The following is a 23,365-nucleotide window of genomic DNA, read 5'->3' as shown; positions in this document are numbered from 1 at the left end:
CCAGTACCTCCTGCCCCAGTGCTTGGGGGGTTCCATGGGCTCCCTACCAGCTGAGTCAGCTGATATGACTGGGTCCACAGGGGCCTGGGGCAAGGGAAGGGGAGGGCCTGCGGGCCTCCCGCTGGTCGCTGGTCGGTGTGGGCTGGTCTTGGTGGTGGGAAATCTCTGAGAAGGGGAAAAGGCCACCGCACGCGGAGCTGCAGGGGGCCTGATTAATTTGACAAAATGATTTATCGTGGCACGTTTCCTCAAATTTTCACACACTGTTAAGTTCAGGATATTCCTGTTTCTGGAAAAAGATGATGGTGGTTCCACCCTAAAAACCCGTCAGTCCGGTTTGAGGAATGTAGGGCATTATTTACATGTGTATGGAGCTGTAGGCTGAGCAGCCCTGGACGGGCCTGTTAGCCCAAACCAAACTGGCCTCATGGTTCTGTCGCTTAACTGATACATTTGCCTAAAACGAATATCCAATTTATGGTATTTTCATTGGCTTCTGTGAGCTTCTTGAGATTTTTTTCATTTTGTCAGATTTTTTTTTTCTTTTGGGGCAACTATTTAGCCTATCAAGAATTAAAGAGAAAAATCCACTTGTCCAAGGACTCTTTCAACCGACGGTCATATTTTTAAGACATATTTGCTAAATTTACAATACCCTTTTAAAATAGCTCCCATTTGAGTTTCCTAGTTTTGTGGTTTGGATTAAGTTCTTTTTTAGGCTCATGTTACTGTCTTGATAGGAAAGGGAAAGATGTGAGGGACAAATATCTCATATGTGTATTTTTATTTTTCATTATTATTCATTCATTTATTATTTCATTATTCATTTTATTATTCATGGACCCTTAAGCAGTACTGGATTATGAAGTAACCAACATATATAATATCATGTGTAGCATTACCTTTAAAAGGTATAAACTGTATTTTATATTGTTGACCATAAACGTAGAACAGTCACTTATTTTACCACAAAATGGTTTTCCTCAGGAATAGCGGAGGAATTACGGTTCAGCACATGCAGCCGTAGGGAGCCATAGGCGAGTCTGGAGATCAGAAGAGAAGAACGTTACTTCCCAGAGAAAAGGAGGAAGTTGGGAGGGCTGTGGGAAAAATGAGAATTCAGGGTTTCTTGTTGGCTGAGTTGTGGTCCTCTAGTCATCCAGTGAGCGTGTTCCTGGGCAAGGAGAAAGTGTTCTCTTTCTCACTAGCTGAGCTTGTCCAAGGGCAGGAGAAACTGTTGTGGTCCTGGGCTGCACCCTGAGGACACGCTGGTAAGGTGTGAGAGCTCCCCCTTCTGGCCCCCTGGCTTTATTTTAAAGAGCGTTCTTTCATTGGGTTTCACATTATTATAAAAGTAACGTATATACGCAGTAAAGATGAACTTGAAAGTGGAATAAGGAAGATAAGACAAATTGCTACTATCCACGGTTCCGCTGTCTCAGAGACAACCAATGCTAACATTCTAGTGGGTATCTTGTCAGTCATTTTTCCGTGGGTGAGTTCGACTTTTATGTGGTTATCAAACAATATATCTATATATGATATGCACGTCTATATACATTATATGTATATTCTGTTCACTTCGTATTACATCATAGGTGTTTCTCCATGTTCTGTCTTTGTCATGTAACTGAACCCAAGTTCACATGCCCAGCGTGCAGGAAAGCCAGTCCCCCAGACAAGGAATGTACAAGGAAGGCGTTTATCGGAGAGGCATCCAAACGAAGAGACAAGGAGAGGCCAGGCCTCAAGTCTGCCTCCCCAAAGGGCTTGGGTTGCACGTATTTAAGGACAAGGGATCAGGATGTCGTGAGGTGTATACACGGAGTGGAATGTGCTGATTGGATATGGGGAGAAGAGAGTGTCGTCCTTTCTCAGCATGTGTGTACATTCAGGAATCATGTCTCTTCTTGGGCTACATGTTCATTAAATGACAGCAGGAGCATGATAAGTGGGGCGGGGAGGGGGGTCTCAGGGTGTGTCATCCCAGAGTTTACTTTCATTCACTCCCGGTCCTTTCTGCCCGGCTCCAAGAATTCTTCCCCATTTGTTCCAGTCAGTCTTCGCTATTCTTACTGGTAACGATTCAGCTTCTGCAAAACCACCTCCTAAATCAGTCTGGTTGACTGGCGTTTCCTTAGGGTAGAACGGTCAAGCATGTGTTAACTCAACGTGTTGGGTTCAGCCTTTATACAGATACATTTTCATGTTGATGATCTTCCGGAGCTAGAAGGAATATATTATAGCACTTTACTTATCCATTCCCTTCTTGGTCATGTAGATCAACTGTCATTTCATTATTTGGTTATGACACAAAATGACCATTCTCCCCATATCTGAGCTTTAAAAGTCTTATTCCCTTCAAAGATTTGAGATTCAAGTGTATTTTCTTATAATTCTCTTGTTTTACATTGAAGTTCTTAGGAATCTAATTATCTCCTTACAATTTAGCAAAGGTAGGAACTTTGTTTAAACTTTTGAATTCTGTCCTGTTAGCCCTTTGGTCCTTTAGTTATCTCCAAGGCCAGCTGTATACACTTTTTTTTTTTTAAATGCCAAAGAGATGATAGAAAATTTAGAAGTGTCATAGTTATTGCTCATTACAAGAGAATACTTATCTCTTTCTCTAAACCTGACTCAGACTCTTCCTTGATATCATATTCCCCACCCTCCTCAGGATAGAAACAGAAGTGACTTTAGATAAATTAGTTTTTTGTTCTTAATTTTTAACTGCTTGAAAGTAAGCAGAATAGAAAGTGATGCCTCCTGCGCCTCTCCTCTTTCTTATCTTGTACAAAAGGTGGTGGCCGGGTACTTGTCAGTTTTTTGAAGGCACATGGCAGTCCTGGCTGACTTAACCCGTAGGAGACAGTTGGGTCTGGGGAACACTTCAAGGTTGGGGGACCACTTCCATCTTCAGGAGTGAAGCTGTTTCTTGCACACCCCCAACAAATGCAGGTGGTGTTTTCCCTGATGACTGTCCCCCCCGCCCCAGGTTTTCCTCAGCATTCTGCTTTGGGCTCTAGGTTTTTCAGTCTTTCCCTTGGTTGACTGGGCAGTGATAACAGAAAGTTAAATACAGGTGCTACTCCGCGTTGTTGGGGATGGACAATATTCTTCTACCCTTCAAGGTTGTTCTAGCTGGTATACGAATTAAATTGACATGAGACAAAGATTAATAGGAGAAAATCAAATTTAATTATATGCCCTTGAGAAATCCATGTAAGCTTGAGATTCCGAAGACAGTGAGGCAAAGTGAGGTCCGTGTGTCATCCTGAACTAAGAAGAGGAGGGGAGTCCGGGCCTTCCAAAGGAAGGAAAGCACTTTGCAGAAAGAGGAAGAAAAGTGAATTTTTGGTGGAAGGTTTACATGGCCACTCAGAAACAACGGGATATCGAAGACTTTGATCAAACAGGCCTTGATTTCTCCCTGTCTGCCCTGCCTAGTTCATATTCTAGTGTGAATCCGTGGTGATGGCTGTCTTCTGGAGCAGGTCCTCTCTCTAAACTCATTTAGGCAGTTAGCGGGAGGTCAGAGTTTCTTCCTGAGTGGATTGGGCCTTGATTGTTTTCAGTGCAAATAATCGATATGCCCAAGTGGCACGTCCGTTCGGAGCCCCTACAGTACCCTGCCTTGCCTTCGGGCCATTCCCGTGGCTCTGCCATCTTTTCCTTGGCATCCTGTCCACTCTGTGACTTGACTTCTTCTCTGACGTGGCTGTTCGGCCCGGCTGGCCCGGAGCTGCAGGCTCTTCTTAAAGCTTCTCTTAAAGCATCCTCCTCCTGAGGACCACAGTTGTCTCCCAGCTCCGTGTAGGAAACACACCCTCCTTCACGCTGTGCTGCCCACCCTCGCCCTCTCTCTGCCTCAAATTGGAAGCCCCTCTCCTCTCCCCCTGGGAGAAGCCTCCCCCTTCCAGAACCTGCTCTGGCAAGATGCTGACCTCAGGACTCCCATGCCAGCGGCCATCCCTCCCTCCTCGGGGTAGCTGCCTAGCACCTTGAGTCAGCGTCACCAGCACTTTCCACAGGCAAAATGGTGTTGGAATGGCTGTCCTCGCGGGCTGTGCTGTGGGGTTCTTGCAAACAGGAGCAAGATCTTTGCGTCTCTCCATCTCAAGAGCTCTGCTCAAGCCTGCTTGCACGTGATATTGGTAACTAGCGCATCCTAAACACTTAGGATGTGCCAGACACATTCGAACTGGATCACAAACTTCCGTGGATTTCATGCTCACAGCGGCCGTCCAAGGAAAGCATGTTATTGTCTCCATTTTACAGATGAGGAAACTGAGGCACAGAATCAAGAAGTAATTTCTGAGTCACAGAGCTTGTAACTGAGGAAGCCAGGGTCAAAGGCAGGCCCGGCAGGCAGCTCCCACCCACGCTGTGCCCGGCGGGCTCGTGACTTTCCACTAATTCTCAGCAGAGCGCGCGGACCAGTGGAGAACCTAATCAGCCCGGAGCTGATTTATCCAGCATCTCGGAGGAATTAGAGATTGCCCTGATGTTCATTTTCTCGCTACATCGAGTCATTCCTTCTGGTTTCCTTATCTTAGGCTATTGTTTGCCTTCCGGGATGGTGAGATTTTGTTTAATCATCAGGAGTTTAAAAACTTTTTTGTTTTAAAAGTTAGAACTCTGTTTTGTTTTGTTTGCTTTTTTAAGATTTTATTTATTTACTTGACAGAGACAGACACAGCGAGAGAGGGAACATAAGCAGGGGGAATGGGAGAGGGAGAAGCAGGCTTCCTGCTGAGCAGGAGGCTGACCTGGGGCTCCATCCCAGGACCCTGGGATCACGACCCGAGCCGAAGGCAGACGCTTAACAACTGAGCCACCCAGGCACCCCATAAAGTAAGAATTCTGTTTTAACCAAAAATGATTTTAAATTAACTATCTCTGAAATCAGTTTCGTATTTACCTGCCTGTTGAAGTAGTTCACGGTGTATAACTCAACCTTTTATTAATGTCCAGGGCCATCACTGTGACTAAAAAACAGTAAGCCAGGGGCGCCTGGGTGGCTCAGTCCCTTAACAGTCTACCTTCCACTCAGGTCAGGATCCCAGGGTCCGGGCCCCGCCCCACACCGGGCTCCCTGCTCACTGAGGAACCTTCTACTTTCTCCCTCGGCCGTTCCTCCCTTCTTGTGCTCGCGCGCACTCTCTCTCTCTCTCTTTCTGTCAAATAAAATAAATAAAATCTTTAAAAAACAATAAAATAAATAAATAAATAAAATCTTTAAAAAAAACAAAAAACAGTAAGACATAATCTGAGCCTGTGATGTCCAGGAGCCTTGAACATCAGTAAGATTTATTAGCATCTACTAAGTATGAGGCACTTCAAGTACAGTTCCTTAATTAATTAATTGTGTAGGCATAAGATTTGCTTTGCCTTTTTTTTTTTTTTTTTTAACTCTTGTCTCTATTTCTGGAAGTTTCTTTAGTGTTCTTGGATCTGTAGAGCGGTCATCTCTCCCTTCTTGCTCTCGGTCTGCTGTTCCCCAGGAGACCGCCCTACTGGCGGCAGACTGTTGTGGAGGAGCCGTGGGCGAGAATGGGTAACCAGACTTGTTGCTAATATTGTTAAAATTCCCCTCCTTCCACGGCGGCCTCCCAAGGGGCCAGATAAGAGGCTTGGGAGGGGAAAGATTTTGGATTTCCTCCAGCAGTCGCTGTTCTAAGAGAGCAAGGCCCCTCAGCATCCCTCCCGCGGCCGCTGCAGAGTGCGAGGCCCCTTCTGACCGCTAATGGCACTGTCCTCTTCCAGTTACAACACAGGCCGTATGTCAGTCATGCCTCAGGGTGGCTGGTGGCTGGGGAAGTCATGTAGTTTGCTGTGAGTGACCTGACATGGTCCCTCCGTGCCTGCCAAGGGAATTAAGTATCTCTGTGGTCTGGGAACCCTTGGCTTTGACCTTTTGAAATGTATTGAGAAACCAAGTTAAAGTTACCGAGGGCCTAAAGTGATTGGAACCTCTATGCTCAATTTCCCTTTAAAATGTTAGCTTCTGGGGCACCTGGATAACACAGTGGATTAAGGCCTCTGCCTTCGGCTCAGGTCATGATCCCAGGTCCTGGGATTGAGCCCCGAGTCAGGCTCTCTGCTCAGCAGGGAGCCTGCTTCCCCCTCTCCCTCTGCCTGCCTCTCTGCCTGCTTGTGATCTCTGTCAAATAAATAAATAAATAAAATCGTTAAAATACTAGGTTTTTATAGAGTAAACAATAAAGAAAACATTCAAAAAGCCATCTTCAGAGTCAGTGAATATAAACAGACATCCATGAAGCAGGCTCCAGGCTTGGAATTATTCTGGCCTCTAATTTTGTGACATCTGGCTTCAGTGAAAAATATATTAAAAGCTTTTGTGAGATTATCAGTTTTCATCATTCAACTGAAAACTTGGCAGAGTTCGTCCCTGGGCTTCTGCGCCTCGGGGGGCCGACTCCCCGCCTGCCTTTCTTGGAGTGCGAGCTGGTGTTCATCCTGGGGTTACTTTTCCTGTTTTCCTTAGCGGTCAGCGAGGCCACCGTGGAGTCCGGGCCGCAAGTACAAAAACTGTCCCCTAGAGAAGGCTGTCCCCCCTCACCTCCCTGAAGGAGGCTCTGGGCCACTGGGGTTTCCATCTCGGGGCTCTGTCCTCAGAATCAGAGGCCGAGGGAATGGAACTGGTCGAGCTCAGGTCCCTCACCATGGCCAAGTGCAGGAGAGGAAGGAGAACAGGCTCTGAGCGGAAGAGCAGGAAATGAATGGGCATCAGCCGGCTGGTCTGCGGCTGACTGCTGGCCGGCCCCATGAGGCTGGCTGCCACATACGGCCTCTGTCAGGGTCTCTACTCTTCCCTTGTACCTGCAAGGGTGTGTAATTTCTCCTGTTCAGCATTTGTTAGAGGCATTCGTGGGTTTCAGCCCGCAGATACTTAAAAAGCACCTGTTAAGGGAGGCCACATGATGTGGCAGGAAGAGCCCCACGTGTGAGTTAGAAGACTTGGGTTCAAGGTCGGACTTCCCTAATGCCTGTCTGTGCTCTGTGTCCCCATCTGTAACAGTGGGACAAAGCTGCTTAGCTCATCTGGGACACAGCGTTGTCATAAGGGCTGAATAAAATCAGATGAAATCGTGTGGTTAAACCCTTGAAGGAGCCGTGCAGGGTCTGATATTTATTTATTGAGCATAACTTGGTGCTTTATGATAAAGAGCAAAGACATTTATTTTAATGTATCTCTGTATTTACGTTTGTTATTTGCTTCTTGTCTATTTTTATCTTAAATTCTAGGAACTGAGATATACAAGGTTCGTTAGTCTACCCTGAGGCATCAAGATGAGTCCTGCCCCAATCTAGACGATGTCCCTAAGCAGTTTAGTGCCAAAGACGTGGTCCCTTCTGCTCTGCAGCATTCAGGGGTGTGGCCGTGGTCAGGAAAGGCCTGGGAGGAGGTGGGGGGTAACCTTTGTACCTTTGTCAGAATTATAGACTCTTATTGATTAGCTGTGTCCAATAGAAATATAATGTGAACCACATACTTAATTTAAGATTTTTCCTGTAGCTATATCTGAAGACAAAGCAAAAAGAAACAGGTACAATTAATATGAATAATATATTTTTATTTTACCCACTGTATTTAAAGGAGTATCATTTCAAAGCAGGTAATCAATATAAAACAATTCAGGAGAGATTTTACACTCCTTTTTTGATGCTGTTTTGGAAGTCTGGTGTGTCTTTTACCCTCACAACACGTCTCAGTTCCAATTAGCCACAGTTCAAGGGCTTAGGAGACCCGTGGCTGTGGGGTCAGACAGCGCAGCCCTAGATGGAACCAGAATAAGACAAGGCAAGCAGCAGAGGGAGAGAAGCAGCAGAGACTGGAATTCAGTGAGCACCGGCTATGGACCAAGCAGGGCCAGGACTAGCATTCATTCACGGATGAACAAATTTATTGGATCCTGTTTTTATTTGAAATTTGGATATTTTGCTCATCATGAATGTTTTTGCACTAATTTGGATTTTTAAAATATGCATTACAATATGATTTACCCTCATATTGTAGTGTTGTGTTCTGGTGCCTGTTCTATTTTGCATGCAAGGCAAGTGCCACACACACACACACACACACACACACACACAGCCCTAGTGAGGTGCTGGCTCCAGGCACTTCCTGTGAACTTCCTAATACTCATCCGGGCATGAACTTGAACCAAACTGAACTATGTAACAAAAACAGGAGCCATCTCCTCTAATTTAAGTAAGCCTTGGGCATTTATTTTGTTCAATGAATTTTCAACTGAATTCAAGTTAGAAATAAAAAAGACTTTGGAAAATAAGTTGAAATTCAGACTGAATCTGTGAATTGAAAATTTTGAAAATGTTTTGGGCGCAAACTATAACACAGGAGAGAGTTCATCAGCCTTGATTTCCTGGTGAGGGGACCCTGGACCATCGCGCCCCGCCTCCCCCGTTGTAGGGGAAAAGAATGAAAAGGAGTGTTTTGAGAAGACTGTCCGAGGCCTCATTTCCTTCCTGCATTCCCCACATTCTACTTTAGTCTCCAGCCTTTACGGGGTCCTTATCTGCAGGCTCTCTCTGTAATGATGATAGTGGGAATGTTGTGTTGGAAAAAACTTTGATATTAAAAGAAAGGTCAAAAATTGCTTTTTACAGTGGTACCGATTTCAAACAGAATCCTCTTCTTTCTTTTAGGGAACTTAGAAACAAAGCAGATATTCAATTTGGAGATAATGGAACAACGATTTCTGCCGTTAGCAACAAGGCCTACGTTTTTGAACGAAATCAATCTGTTGGAGACCCTAAAGTTGACTTAATTAGAACGTTAAATATTCCCGCGGTGGTAAGTAAGCATTTTCGGTATCATTATTGTGGCTTTGAGAAGCAAGGAAAAAGCCCAGTTAAGGCTGTTACGTTTTTACATTTAAGAGTTTTGAAGTTATGTTAAAAATAAATGTCTGTAAAAATATAAATACATTTTTACACTTCCCTTCCTTAGAGTTCGACTGAGACTTTTTCCAGACTTTTTCAAATGGTGACATAATTTCAAAGATGTTTTCAATGCTCCAAAGACAAGATCTTTTCAAGGGGTGACATAGTGCACATCTTAGGACTCCCCCGGCCCAGCTTCTTGCTGTGTGTTCAGGATCAGCTCTTGTGCAGATAAATACGGATTTTTTAAAATAGGGATTGGGGGGGCAGAGAGTGAATAAATTTTTAAAGATGTACGTGCCCCTTGTTTTGGTTCGGAAGGTCGAGCCACAGAATTGGAACGCCACTTCTTAGTTTAGGTTTCGATCTTAGATTTTTTAAATTCCCAAAATATATACTGACTTTCCCCCCTGAATAAACAGCAGAGAGAGGGCGGAGTGCAGCCCAGCAGCGTTTCCCTGGCTCCCTTACAAGGACCAGCCCATCTGAGAAAGATGCAGGAGACCCAGGGGACCACTTCCCTGTTCCCTCCAGCAGCCCCCTCTGACGCTCGCACTCGAGGCCTGGGTGGCGCCCGGCACTCCGGGCGGACCCAGGACCCAGACAGGACCAGAGCCTGGATTTGACCTCGTCCGGCTGCGTCGGCGGCGGGTCCGGCTCAGGGGGCGGCGGCGCCACCTCGTGGCCGGAGATGGTGGCGCGGCTCCAAGCGTCTCTCCGTCCCCGGCGCGGAGGGGACCGAGCCCCTGCGGGCGGGCGGGCGGGCGGAGCTCACACTCACAGCCCGCGGTGCCCAGAAGGGACGGGACCCGGAGCGGCTTGTTCTTGCACACGCAGCCGGGGAGGCTCTTTCTGCCTGACTTTGCGGCTGTTCGGTCTCAGCATCGACTGTGACGCTTCCAGCCCTCTGTGCCGGAGGGAGGGGCCGTCGGAGGGGGGGGCTGCGGGGGGAGGGGGAGGGGTTGGGGGGATGGGGGAGGGGGAGGGGCTGTGGGAGGGAAGGGGGATGGGGGGTTGGGGGAGGGGGGACGGAGGGGCGGGGGCAGGGGAGGGGGTTGGGGCGGGGGAAGGGGGGAGGGGCGAGGGCTCCGCGCCCTGAACCCGCCTGTGCCCCCCAGACCGCCATGGAGTGGGCGCAGCTCCGCTTCCTGCGGGAGCTGATCGAGGCCCTGCTCCGGGCCTACCAGCAGACGCTCTTCGTGACCCACACGGTGCACGAGCTGCTCTGGGGCTACAAGGACGAGATCCTGTCCCTCATCAACGTCTTCAAGCCCGAGATCTCGCCCTATTTTGGCCTCTACTATGGGGTAAGTCCATGTTTCTTTCCAGAACCTCTTTACTGGGCTGGTGTGGGGGGAGGGGCACGGCGCGCCGCAGGCGTCTGCGCCCTGGGCTCCTTCCCGGAGGCGACCTGGCATCCTAGAGGTCGTGCAGAGTTGGTGAAAAATAAGACCGTATTTAATTTTTAGGGGGAAAAATGCTTCCCCCACGATTCCAACCTGCTTCCAGCACCGGCTCTGAACGAGCAGTTACGGAAAACGCACGGAGTGACTGTGCCCCTGCTCAGGCGGGTCTCTCCAAGTGTCAGGAATTCAGTGACGGGGCCAAGTCCCCACCGAGCCCCTGCGTCGCCTGACAGGGACAAGGAACGACACCGGGACGTGCGATCCGCAAGGGGTGGTGGCCCCGCGGTACGTTTTCAGACAGGCCGTTCCCCAGAGTCTGGATGATCTGAACCTGTGTCGCGCATCTGTGACTTCTTAGGCTCCTCAGAGGAATTTTGTGTGGTTCCTGGCAGGTTTTATTCACTTTGACTTGAAATTAAAAAAAAAAAAAAAATTCAGGTTTCAGGTACTTACTGTTCAGAGCATATGTTATTGCTTCAAAGGAATTTTGAAAATCCGTCTTCCCTCCACCAAAAAAAATCCCAATAAAAATCAAAAACAAAAGCCTGTGTGAAACGGAGAGTGAGAGGTTGGGAATGACAAACTTAAGAAGAAAGAGTTAGATGAAGGGGCAGGTCTGAGACTGTGACGCGTTTCCTCATCTTTAAGTTTGTGGTTATTCCCTGGTTCTCTCTACTCAAGAACCTCACTTTTCTCCCGTCATCTTCTAGCATGTTCCTCCATGTCTGTGGCAAAGGCTGATAATACGGCCCCTGTGCCGTCAAGGGTATACAAAACTTGGACACCATCCAAACAAAATAGTAAAAGAGTTTTTAACATGATTTATGTAAGAGTTGGGGGTCCTGGGACTAGGGCTGGGCTGAGCCTGAATCCTTCACTCTGGGTGAGCTTGATAAATGCTCCCTAGAAGATCCCATCTGACAGGAGCCCAGCTTCCGTAAGACCAGAGGAAGCACCAATTTCTTCTTAAACTGTGGTGGACCTCCCTTCTTGAAAAAACTTGAGAACTTCCAAGGAAAGAGAGAAACGCAAGCAGTCTCCATGCCCAGCACAGAGCCCGACTCAGGGCTCAGAGCTCACAACCTGATATCATGCCTGACCCCAAATCAAGAGACCCATAGGTGCTTCTTAGCTGACTGAGCCACCCACGGGGTCCAACAAAGCTTTCCTTAAGGCCCTCTGGGTCCCAGTGACTTCCGTCCACCTGCCAGGTAGATCCTGTCCCTAAGACCTCAGTATTTTTTAGGCAACTTTCCATCGTATAGCCTCCTTTTTATGGGTTTTTATATCATTGACTTCATCAGACTTATAACTAAGATCCTTCTGTATCTCTTTAAAATGTAACCCGCGTTTATGGACTTGTTAAGAAATTGGCACTTTGTGGGGGGCGCCTGGGTGGCCCAGTGGTTAAAGCCTCTGCCTTCGGCTCAGGTCATGATCTCAGGGTCCTGGGATCGAGTCCCGCATGGGGCTCTATGCTCAGCAGGGAGCCTGCCCTCCTCTCTCTCTCTGCCTGCCTCTCTGCCTACTTGTGATCTGTCAAATTAAAAAAAAAAGAAAGAAAAGAAAAAGAAATTGGCATTTTTTGCTTTCCCGAGGCAAGGATGTGTTGTTTTATGTATTTCTTCCTTCCTTCCTTTCTCTGTGCTTGCCCTTTGCCACTCCTTGCAGACGCCACTGTACGCTCACAGGGCCCCGCTGGAGAAAAGCCCTGTCCCATTGCTCAGGTAGATTCGTATGTGGCGTGGGAACAGAGCCAGGAACAGAGCATGAGACCTGCAAACAGAGGGCCTGGATTGACGTTCTGACTTTTTCACTTCATAACTGGGGGGCTACTTCTGAATCTTGGTTTCATCACGTGTGACTTAAGGCTCACAGTGTCCACGGTTCCAAAGCTGTTTTGCAAGGTTAAGTGAGAAGTCCATAAAAATGCTTGCGAAGCTACAAACCACGGTAGGCATTGCAGGAGTCATGGCCCCCCCCCCCCCACGACTGGCTCCAGAGACGACCCTGAATTCGTCTGAGTGACCGCTGAATCTTTCCATTTGGGCCCCAGAGACACTACCTGCGGTGGTGTTGGGGAAAAGGCAGTGTCTCTGGTCGGTTTGTCATCTGCTCTGATCAAAGATTGATCTTCAGCCAATAGCACGGGAGTTCACACCTGCGCCACCATCCACCCGAAGACGGGGACAGGCTGCGTCGGGGGAGGCACACCGCCCTTGGCACCCACTCTTTTGCCCCTGCCTGAGCCTGGCCGAAATCTTTCCTGACTCCTGGTGGTCTTGTGGGAGCCTTCCCCTTGGATGTACCAGGCCATTGAGCGCTCTTCCTCCAAAGACTCTCGTGACGAGACAGCCAGAGACGATTACTAGAGAGGGACTGGGGTCCGAGGACGAGCAGGAGAAGTGACGCAGACATTGGCACAGAGCTTCCGAGAAGGACCAGGTTAAATATCAGATGCTCACACTGCGTTTTGCAGGGCCATTCAGCATGGTTTTACCCATTGATTTTAGGGCATCTCTGTTCTTGGCATTGGAGCGCACACACACCTCCCACTGGAGGTGGGTTCTGGGGTGTATAAAATTCTAGTTGTCAGAAAGTGCCTTTGAGAGGTCAGCCCATCCAGCCCGTCCTTCGGGGGTGGGGGTGGGGGTCAGGCTTCCGTTACGGTCGTGGTAGGACAGCGGTGGTCCTAGCTCAGGGCCCCCCTCCGTCTCCCGCAGTAATGTTCCTTGCACCCAGCACACATCCGTGCCAGGACAACATAAAACCTCTTTATTCCTGCTTGTCCTCAAAGAACAAACGTTCCAGCAAGAGACAAGCATTCTCATGCAGTGTCTGACTCTCAGGAAGAAAACAGCTGGGGAGAACCCTTTCTGAATTTCTGTGAAACATTTAAATGCTTTTCTACGAGTTAAGTGAAGGACTTGAGGAATCAGCATCCATTCCGTTTTTTATAAAATTGGTCATTCAGCCTTTTTTACACAGAGTATTTGAATTTTCTCTAAGTTGGTATAATGTTCCCAGTGCTCTCCTTAAAATGTCCTTTCCCTCATATCTTAAAGTCACTTGAAGCTTCATGTGGGGAACACGAGGTGACCATTATGGAGGTGGACCGAGTTGATATATTGGCATAGTTGGTGCAATTATGTTAAATGATGGAAACAAGAACCAAAGTAGGCAAAACACACGAGAAGAGAATTCACAAAGGGTCTGAATTTTTTTAAGGCAGAGCTGAATGATGTGAGGAAAGGATTCAACGGCAGGGAATAGAGAGATGCAAAAGGAGATAAGAAACCTTGTTCTTTTGGGGTTCATCTAATTAGCGGAGTTTAACAAAAGCTACTTGGGGAATGTAAACTGATTGACTCTGCTATTTCCACCACCTTCTAACAGGCTGACCTTGAACAACTTGATAAAATGTATCAAAAGGCTTAAACATGTTGGTGCTCTTTTCTCTAGTGATTTTATTTCTATGGGTTTGTGTAGAAAACAAAAGTACTGACAGTGCTTTTAAGCATAAAGATATTCATACAATATTATTTGTGGTAGCAAAAAAATTCAAAATTAAATATCCAATAATAGAATAATTATTTCTACGTAATGTTGTGGAGTCATTAAATTATACCTCTGAAGAACTTCTGATAACAGGGGAAATATGTTAAGTAAAAAAGTGGGGGGGTGGCAGGGCGCCTGGGTGGCTCAGTGGGTTAAGCCTCTGCCTTTGGCTCAGGTCGTGATCTCAGGGTCCTGGGATAGAGCCCGTATCGGGATCCCTGGTCATCTGGGAGCCTGCTTCTCCCTCTCCCTCTGCCACTCCCTCTGCTGTGCACCCTCTCTCTCTCTCAAATAAATAAATAAAACTTTTTAAAAAAAAAATGTGACTTGGAGAGAATGTGCAAGTAAAGAAAGCTTACTTGGAAAAGGGGCTACATTAATGCCACTTTCTTCTGTTGGAACTGAAGTATAATAGGGCCTTGGCCTTGGACTTGCGCACACAATTATATATAAGATATAATTCACTTATCATAAAATCACTACTTTAGAGTGGGCAATTTAGCAGTTTTTAGTATAGTCACAAGATTGTGCAACCACCACCACTGAGTAATTTTAGAGTATTTTTGTCATCCTCCCCCCAAAAACCACATAATCCGTAGTCACCTCCATTTCTTCTGTTGCACTGATCTACTTTCTGTCTCTGGATTTGCCTGCAAATCTACAGACATTTTTTAATAGTTAAAAGGTTTGTGTCTTTTCTGGTTTTCTTTTTGCTTCTGCAAAGAAAAGTAAGATCATGCTTTTTGTTGGAGACAGAACACAAGAAATCCCCCCACACATGTGCACAACCTCTCTCCTGCCCCTTTGGGGTGCTGGGACCGCTGGCGCTGGACAGGAGTGGCCAGGCTGGCCCCGGCTGAGAGAAGAGAAGAGTCAGGGCTCTGTGTGGGAGCTTCTTCAGAGCCAGAGAGGAAGGGAGTTTGGGAATGGGGCTTGGCTTTGTTGGGCAAAAAATAGTATTAAAAAAACTCAGCATACATGCCCGCTCTCCATATGGGGCCAAGAGGCACTGCCTCTGATGGACGCATCTCTGGGAGTTGGACATTCACATGCAAGCTGGACCTTCCTGTAACTGGAATCGTACAATATCCCACCTTTGTGTCTGACTTCTTTTATTTAGCATCACGTTTACCAGGTTCATCCACGTTGTAGCAGGTATCAGCCCTTAATTCCTTTTATGGCTGAGTCCTATTCTGTTTTACGCATAGGCCATACTTTGCTTATCTGCTCATCAGTTGTTGGGTGTTTGGGTTCTTTCTACATTTTGGCTCTTAAGAATAATGGTGCTCTGAACATTCGTGCACAAGCTTTGTAGGGACGTTGACTATCTACCTTAGAATGGAATTCTCTTGGGTGTACAGGGAGGAGTAGAATTTGGGGTCATATGGTAATTCTGTTTGACTTTTTGAGCAACCACCAAATTGTTTTCCGCAGCAGCTGCACTGTTTTCCATTCCCACCAGCAGTGTGCGAAGGTTCCCATTTCTCCAGATCCTCACCATTGTTTGTTATTTTCCTTAAGATTTATTTATTTTAGAGAGAGAGCATGAGTGGGAGTGGCAGAGAGAGAGGGAGAGAGGATCTCAAGCAGACTCCACAATGAGAGCAGAGCCTGACATGGGGCTCAGTCTCATGACCCCGAGATCATGGCCTGAGCTGAAACCAAGAGTTGGACGCTTTACTGACTGCACCACTCAGGCGCCCCATTTTCTTTTTTTCTTTTATCGCCATCCTGGTGGGTGTGAAATAGTGTTGTGGCTCTGATTTGCATTTCCCTGAAGACTGGTGGTGTTGAGCATCTTTTCATGAACTTGTTGGCCATTCAGATATTTTGGAGAAATGTCTCTTCACATCCTTTGTCCATTATTTAATTGGGCTCCTATTTTTTAAAACCATATGTAGTAATAGAATTCATATGGTATTTAGTCAGATAGTCACCTTATTCCTGGTTCAGTCTTCTGTAACAATTATACCCAAATAGGATGGCTTCGTGAAGCTTAAGTTTCTCAGTTACTGTATCATCAGGGTTCTCCGGAAAAACCGAATCAGTAGGAGATCTAGATCTACTACCTATATCTGTAATATCTATCTAAGATTTATATGTATTAAGGAATTGGCTTATGCAATGGTGGGGGCAGCAGGTGGCCGGTCTGAAATCCATAAGACGGGCTGGCAGGCTAGAAACTCAGGCAGGTTTTCTAAATTGCGTAATTGGGAATTCCTTTTGCCCAGTAAACCTCAGATTTTGTTTTTAAAACCTTCAACTGATTGGTTGAGTCCACCCACATTATCAGTGGTAATTTACTTGAAGTCAACTGACTTTAATATTAATCATATCTACAAAATACAACACTATCTAGACTAGTGTCTGACCAGGCAACTGGGCACCATATTCTACCAAGCTGACACATAAAATTAACAATCCTGGTTTCTTAAAATGATCCTGTTCACTCATTTTCAGAAAAATGGGACTAATGATGGAGACTATGTTTTTCTAACCGGAGAAGACAATTACCTTAACTTTTCAAAGATTGTGGAATGGAATGGAAAAACGTAAGTGTAACAATTTACTGGTGTGATTATTTTTTAAATTTCTGTTTAAATTGAATGCCCATTTATATATTATTTCAAAAAATATTAACACTGTCATTTTTTTGCATGAAAACTATAAATATGTAAAATATCTTTGTAATTACTATTGTATAAATCAAGATTGGGGCAACACACTTTATAAATTAAATATCAGTGTTTTGTAGACTGCTCACGGCGAGGCATGCGTTACAAGCAGTGAAAACTTTCACTTTCCACGTGGTCATTGAATGATGTGTAGCTATAGCACAGATACTTTAAAACCACTTGTTTTGGGGGGAGAGGGAAGGGTTTCTCTTTTTTAAGTTAATTTAGTGATTGTGGATTGTTCACATGTTTTTCTTTAAGGGTAAAAATACATGTGAGTTCACCATCATGGTATTCCAGAAATATACTTTAACATTTATAACTTAAACTACTTCCAAAAAGTTGCTGAGACAGCTTGCAATAAAGCTACATATAAGCCAAGATACTTTAAGTCAGAGGAATTAGAAACCCTGGAGAGAAAAGGAAGGTAGTTCTTCAGGGACAGAAGTAAGAGGAACTTGAACATTAAAAATTTCTTCTTGAACATTAAAAATTTACATCTAAGCTTTCCAGAAATATGGGCGAAAAAACCTGGCGTGGAATATAAGGGAACCTCTCTGTACTACCTTTGCAATTTTTCTGTAAATCTGAAACTATTTTTAAATAAAAGTTTATTTAAATTTTAAAAAGCACCCATATCTGTGTACATAAACATACGTTTGTGTACACACACTTCAAAATAGGTCAGATCCCTTAAAGAATATGTGAGAAGCTGGTAACAGTGTTGCCCCTGGAGGGGGGTATGTGGATGGCCAGGGCACTGGCCCCAGGGAGATTTACTAAAAGTGGATTTTGTTTTAGACTCAACCTGTTATTTTCTTTCTTATCTTTTAATAGCACAGTATTATTCTTTTAAATGTGTATCACAATTATTGATACAGTTATAATATAATGATATAGTGTTTGGTATATTGGACGTTTTTTCTGATTTATGTCTGTTCTACCCTCAGATTTTTATGGTTCATTTTTAACAATATTTTCAGACAAAATTGAAAGCTGTCTGTCTCTTCTCCTCCCAAACAGAACACTATCTACCAGTTGTGTAACATGTCACACCCCTCTTCCATGCTGTTTCACATTCTTTGTAAGCCAAATATAAGTAAAATGTTTATTATGTTTATAGTAAATAATTAATAAGCCTGTTTTACTAACTTTCCTTTTTTAATTTTCCGGGCAATTTTACTGAAATTCTAGTTAGTTAACCTACTGTGCAACATTAGTTTCAGGTGACTCAGCACTTCAACATCCGACACCCAGTGCTCTTCACAAGTGCCCTCCTCAGTCCCCATCCCCCATCTAGCCCATCCCTCCGGCAGCCCTGTTTGTTCTCCGAAGTTAAGAGTCTCCTCTGCTTTATTTTTCCCTTCATCTATATTCACTGTTTTGTTTTCTTAAATTCCACAGAGAGTGAAATCATATGGTATCTGTCTTTCTCTGACTTATTTTGCTTAGCATAATGCACTCTAGCTCCAACCACATCATTGCAAATGGCAAGATTTCATTCCCTTTATGGCTGAGTCATATTCCGTTGTATATACGTGTACCACCTCTTCTTTACCCATTCATCGGTTGGTGGACATTTGGACTCTTTCCTTAACTTGGCTATTGTTGGTAATGCTGCTATAAATGCTGGGGGGCCTGTGCCCCTTTGAATCTGTATTTCTGTATCCTTTGGGTAAATACCTGGTCGTGCAGTTTCTGGGTGGTAGAGTAGCTCTATTTTCAACTTGGAGAGGAACCTCCGTACCGTTTTCCAAAGTGGCTGCACCAGTTTGCATTCCCACCAACAGTGTAAGAAGGTTTCCCTTTCTTCACATCCTCACCAATATCTGCTGTTTCCTGTGTGGTTAATTTTAGCCGCTCTGACAGGTGTGAGGTGGTAGCTCATCATGGTTTTGATTTGTATTTCCCCAGTGATGAGTGATGTTGACCATCTTTTCATCTGTCTCTTAGCCATATGCATGTCTTCTTTGGAAAAACTCATGTCTAATGCCCATTTCTTAACTGCACTAAAAAAAATATATTCTGCTGCTTTAGGGTGAAAAAAATATATTCATATTATATATAAAAACATTTATATGTTTTTATATAATAATATGTAATATATATTAGACATATTATGTAATATATTAGATATTATTTATCTAATTATAAATATATAGATAGATAATATCTAATAGATATCTTATATTTAATATATATCTAATATATAATATATTATATACTATAGTATTATAATATATTCTCTATATATTCCCTATTCTTTTCTCTCTATATGTATTAAGTCCATCTGGTCCAGTGTGTCATTCAAAGCCATTGTTTCCTTGTTGATTTTCTGCTTAGATGATCTGTCCATTGCTGTGAGTGAGGTGTTAAAGTCCCCTACTATTACTGTATTGTTATCAATGAGTTTATGTTGGTTATTAATTGATTTGTTTAATTGGGTGCTCCCACATTAGGGGCATAAAGATTTCTAATTGTTAGGTCTTGTTGGATAGACCCCTTTATTATGCTATAGTGCCCTTACTCATCTCTTGTTACACTCTTTGGTTTAAAATCTAGTTTGTCTCATATAAGTATGGCCACTCCAGCTTTCTTTTGATGCCCACTGGCATGACAAATGGTTCTCCATCCCCTCACTTGCAATCTTCGGGTGTCTTTAGGTCTAAAATGAGGCTCTAACTCTTAATCATGGGAAACAAACTGAGGGTTGCGGGAGGAACAGAGGGTGGAGCGCTCGGGTAACTGGGGGACGGGCGTTAAGGGGGGGCACGTGATGTGATGGGCTCTGAGCGTTACATGAATCACTGACCTCTACCTCTGAAACCAACAACACATTATTGTTAATTTTTAAAAATAATAGTAAATAAATAAATAAATAAATGTCACATGCACGGAAAAAAGAAAAGAGAATCGTCTCTTGCAGGCAGCAATTGATGGGTCTTATTTTTTTCATCCATTCTGATACCCTGTGTCCTTCGATTGGCACATTCAGTCCATTTACATTCAGAGTGATTGTTGGTGATACAAGTTTCGTCCTGTTGGATTAGCTGTAAAGTCAGTGTTTCTGGAGATTTTCTCTGTTCCTTTCTAGTCTTTGTTGCTTTTGGGCTTTCTTTCCCACTCAAAGAGTCCCCTTTCATCTTTCTGTGCTGACAGGGGAGAAAACTGGTGGCAGCCCGCTCTCTCATCCCCAAAGAGGGGCGCGCGCGCCCACCACTGTCCAGGAAGCCTCCAAGAGGAGCAAACTCTCCCCTCGTTTGTCCCGACGTCCCTCATGTCCCTGCCTTCACTTTGCCAGCGTCGGAGCCTCTGCCCACCCGGTGGCACTGTGGCTTTTGTCTCAGGACCGCCAGCTGGGTTTCAAAACTCCAAATTTTAGGGACCCAGCATGGCACCGATGGGCACTGATCCTCCGGGGGAGGGTCTTGCCATACTGCAGCTGGTGCCAGTTTGTCACAGTAGGGTGGTCACACGCACGCGCAGGGGCTTGGAGTTTACAGTAAAGCACAGTAAAAAGTCCGCAGCTGTGCTAGTGGCCCGCAGCAGGTGTCTCTGCTCCTGTGCTGATGAACGGGACAGCACATTGGCACCTGCTGGCTCCTTTGTCTCGAGAGAGGCAATGCCACTTCTCCTAAGTGCACTCTAAGAAGGGAACCGTCTCTCCTCGTGCCACGCGGGGGATCCTCCGGCCACACTGTCTGCTCCTGGGCCTCACCTGCGAGGCTTCACCCCAGCAATGGTGCAGAATTCTAACATTTTAGATGTAAAAACTTGTGATTATCCCAAGTTTTCCCCGTCGGTGGTTTTGGGGAAGTGTTTTTCTTGTGTGATAACCTGCAGCCTGTGCCCCTTTTCTGTCTCTCTCTCTCTGTGATCAGGGGCCCCTCTCCCCTCAGCACTGGCGATTCTTTTCTCCCCATATCACAACCCCACATCTCCTACCTTCCATGACGTGGCCCCTTTTCTCCCTCTAGTTGTGCAGTTTGTCCTCTCAGTCCTCAGATTGGTTTCCTGGTGTTCTGAGTGATTTGCTGTTCAGCTAACTGTGTTTGAGAGATGGGGCAAGCATAAGGCCCTCCTTCTACTCTGCCACCTTAAGTCCGTCCTCAAGAGCCGATCATACCTATCCCGAACTCTGCTGTGAGTGGACTAGCTGTCGTGCATGCTAAACTGAATCACTATTTTAAGAAAAAGTATTTCTAAACCACGACATAGGATATTCTTTTTTGCAGGAAGGAAAGAGGGAGTTTTAGACATTGCCTCTATCAGAATGGATTTGGGGATCAGATGCCTACCCTCTTGATCCAATCCCTAACCAGAGTCCCCCTTGTGTCTGCGTATAAATAAGCTTCTGTGGGTAGTTGGCTCCCAATTAAGGCTTGAAAAGTCCCGACCATCTGTAAAGATCTAAAATCGAATGTGACAGTCTCCTCTTCCTTGTGCTCCTCAATCACAGGTCCCTTGACTGGTGGACAACAGACACATGTAATATGATCAATGGAACAGATGGAGATTCTTTTCACCCCTTGATAGACAAAGAGGAAATTCTTTATGTCTTCCCATCTGAATTTTGCAGGTAAGAACTTTCCAGATAAGTTATTTGACTGTAGGACCACCAAAAGGGTGAGGAATATAGGCAGCTACCCTCCGTAGGCCTGGGCATTTCTGCTTAATCAATGACAAATGCTGGGGCGCCTGGGTGGCTCAGAGGGTTAAAGCCTCTGCCTTCGGCTCAGGTCATGATCTCAGGGTCCTGGGATCGAGCCCCGTGTCGGGCTCCCCGCTCAGCGGGAAGCCTGTTTCTCCCTCTCCCTGTGCTGCTGCCCCTCCCTATCGGTGGATTTGAACGCCAGCTCCAACTCCTACAGCTGTGCCACCTTGGGAAGGTCGTCCAGCCACCCTGTGCCTCACTTTCCTCATTTGTAAAACAAAGACAGAAGCAGCTGCCTGCCTCGGGAGTTGTCCTCGGCGCAGATGCATCACTGTCAGTGAAGCGCTTCGCCCTGGGCCCAGCGGACGGTGTCCATGTCCAGAGGCGGCTCTTAGTGACTACGACAGGTGCTGTCCAGTGTGATACTGGTCAGCGGTCAACTACGCAGGAGATCACTCAGACCGTTGTCTAGTTCAAGTTTGCAGGCATTTGTTGAGCTGTCACTTCCCTTAGATCGTACCTGCTCCCACTTGCCCTGTAAGCTCTCCCTCTCCCCCCCTGCTCCTTCATGATTCTGGCTCCTCTCTGGGAGGAAGGAGGAAGGCATCCTGCTCTCCATCCGGATTCCTGTCCCCCCTCGGCCCCTGCCCTTTCTCCCGCCGTCACCCCAAACTGCCGGAACGAGCGGCTGACTCGCCCCACCTCCACATCCGCCCCACTTACCCGGCAAGCCCTTTCATGGAGCTCCTCAAAATCCCAAGGGGTTTAGTCTCATTTGACACTGTCGGTCCAGTGTTCTGAAGAATGGCTGTTCTGGGGTTCCGTGGCTCACACGATGGCAGCGCCTGGCTGGCCAGCCCTGCCGGGGACAGTGGTGGCATCCTAAATCTGAGTGATTTGCTCCAGCGTCCGCTGTGATGTCTCCCCAGAAGGAGCTCTGGCATCGGCTCCCGCCGCTCCGTCCCTGCTGCCCGTGCCTCGTTCCCGGCCTTTCCGGCTCCCCCACAGGACACCACCGTCCCCCTCTGGCTGTCTGCTCTTGACCGTACGTGTCTGTGGAGGGACAGAAGGGTCAGAGATGCCCTGGAATGCAGTGAGTGCAATAAGGCAACCTAGAAGCGTCATAGCAGGCTTTTTTTTTTTTTTTAAATTTTATTCATTTATTTGACAGACAGAGACCACAAGCAGGCAGAGAGGCAGGCAGAGAGAGGAAGGAAAGCAGGGTCCCCGCAGAGCAGAGAGCCCGATGTGGGGCTCGATCCCAGGATTCTGAGATCATGACCTGAGCCGAAGGCAGAGGCTTAACCCGCTGAGCCACCCAGGCACCCCCGTTGGAGGCTTTTTAACAGACTTGGTACAGCGGAAACATGTTCTTATCTGACACGACCACTTTTTCTTTTTTTTACGATTTTTAAAAATTTATTTGTGATAGAGCGAGAGCGGGAACACAAGCAGGGGAAGCTGGAGACGGGGGAAGCAGGCTCCCCACTGAGCAGGGGGCCCGATGCGGGACTCGATCCCAGGACCCTGAGACCATGACCTGAGCCGAAGGCAGACACTGAACAACTGAGCCACCAGGTGCCCCCGACACAACCACTTTTGATGTGCCCTTTGACCATGTTAGTAAAGCCGAGGACACGCAGACGCCATGGTGCCCCACTGCTCTGCGTCAGCTCCCTGGCCGGGACAACGCCTGTGCGGACCTGTAAGGAGACATGCACAGGAAAGTTCATCGCAGTGTGGTTTTAGGTTTAGGAGTGGAAAATCGGAAGCAATCTAAGGCACTCTAAAAAGGAGAACATAAATTGTGGTGTAGCCATATGAGGGGATACCAGAAAGATTTAAAATACAATATATCTTATATTTAAAATATAAGTGTTCATAATATAATATTGAACGAAGAAGCAAATTACAGGAAGAGAATACACGTGCTGTTTATATAACACTTCAGTAGAGCAGACCGTGCCGCGCGTTGTTTGTGAATGTGCATGTTTGTGAAAGGGTTAAGACCTGCAAAGGAGAGGATAGACCCCAAGTTCAGGACAGCAGTTACCCCTGAGGGCGCAGGGGAAGCGTTGGAGTGGAGAGTGTCACACCGGAGTTGGGAGTGTCACACCGGAGTCGGGAGTGTCACACTGGAGTCG

General features: G+C 46.2%; 1 protein-coding gene across 1 annotated transcript in view; it reads left to right on the top strand.

Annotated features, from left to right (window-relative positions):
* The window catches only part of SCARB2 (scavenger receptor class B member 2), a 70,762-nt gene that overhangs the window by 24,945 nt on the left and 22,452 nt on the right, over positions 1 to 23,365 (top strand). The window contains exons 3-6 of the mRNA XM_045079894.1: positions 8,692 to 8,839; positions 10,047 to 10,235; positions 16,353 to 16,444; positions 21,027 to 21,146. Of these exons, the coding sequence (XP_044935829.1) occupies positions 8,692 to 8,839; positions 10,047 to 10,235; positions 16,353 to 16,444; positions 21,027 to 21,146 (549 nt within the window). The remainder of the gene's footprint in view (positions 1 to 8,691; positions 8,840 to 10,046; positions 10,236 to 16,352; positions 16,445 to 21,026; positions 21,147 to 23,365) is intronic.

This window comes from Mustela putorius, unplaced genomic scaffold (genome assembly GCF_011764305.1).
Source record: "Mustela putorius furo isolate JIRA1106 unplaced genomic scaffold, ASM1176430v1.1 tig00000430_pilon_pilon_pilon, whole genome shotgun sequence".
NCBI lineage: Eukaryota > Metazoa > Chordata > Mammalia > Carnivora > Mustelidae > Mustela > Mustela putorius.
The sequence above is the reverse complement of the archived record's forward strand: the minus strand, read 5'-3'. Positions and strand labels throughout refer to the sequence as shown.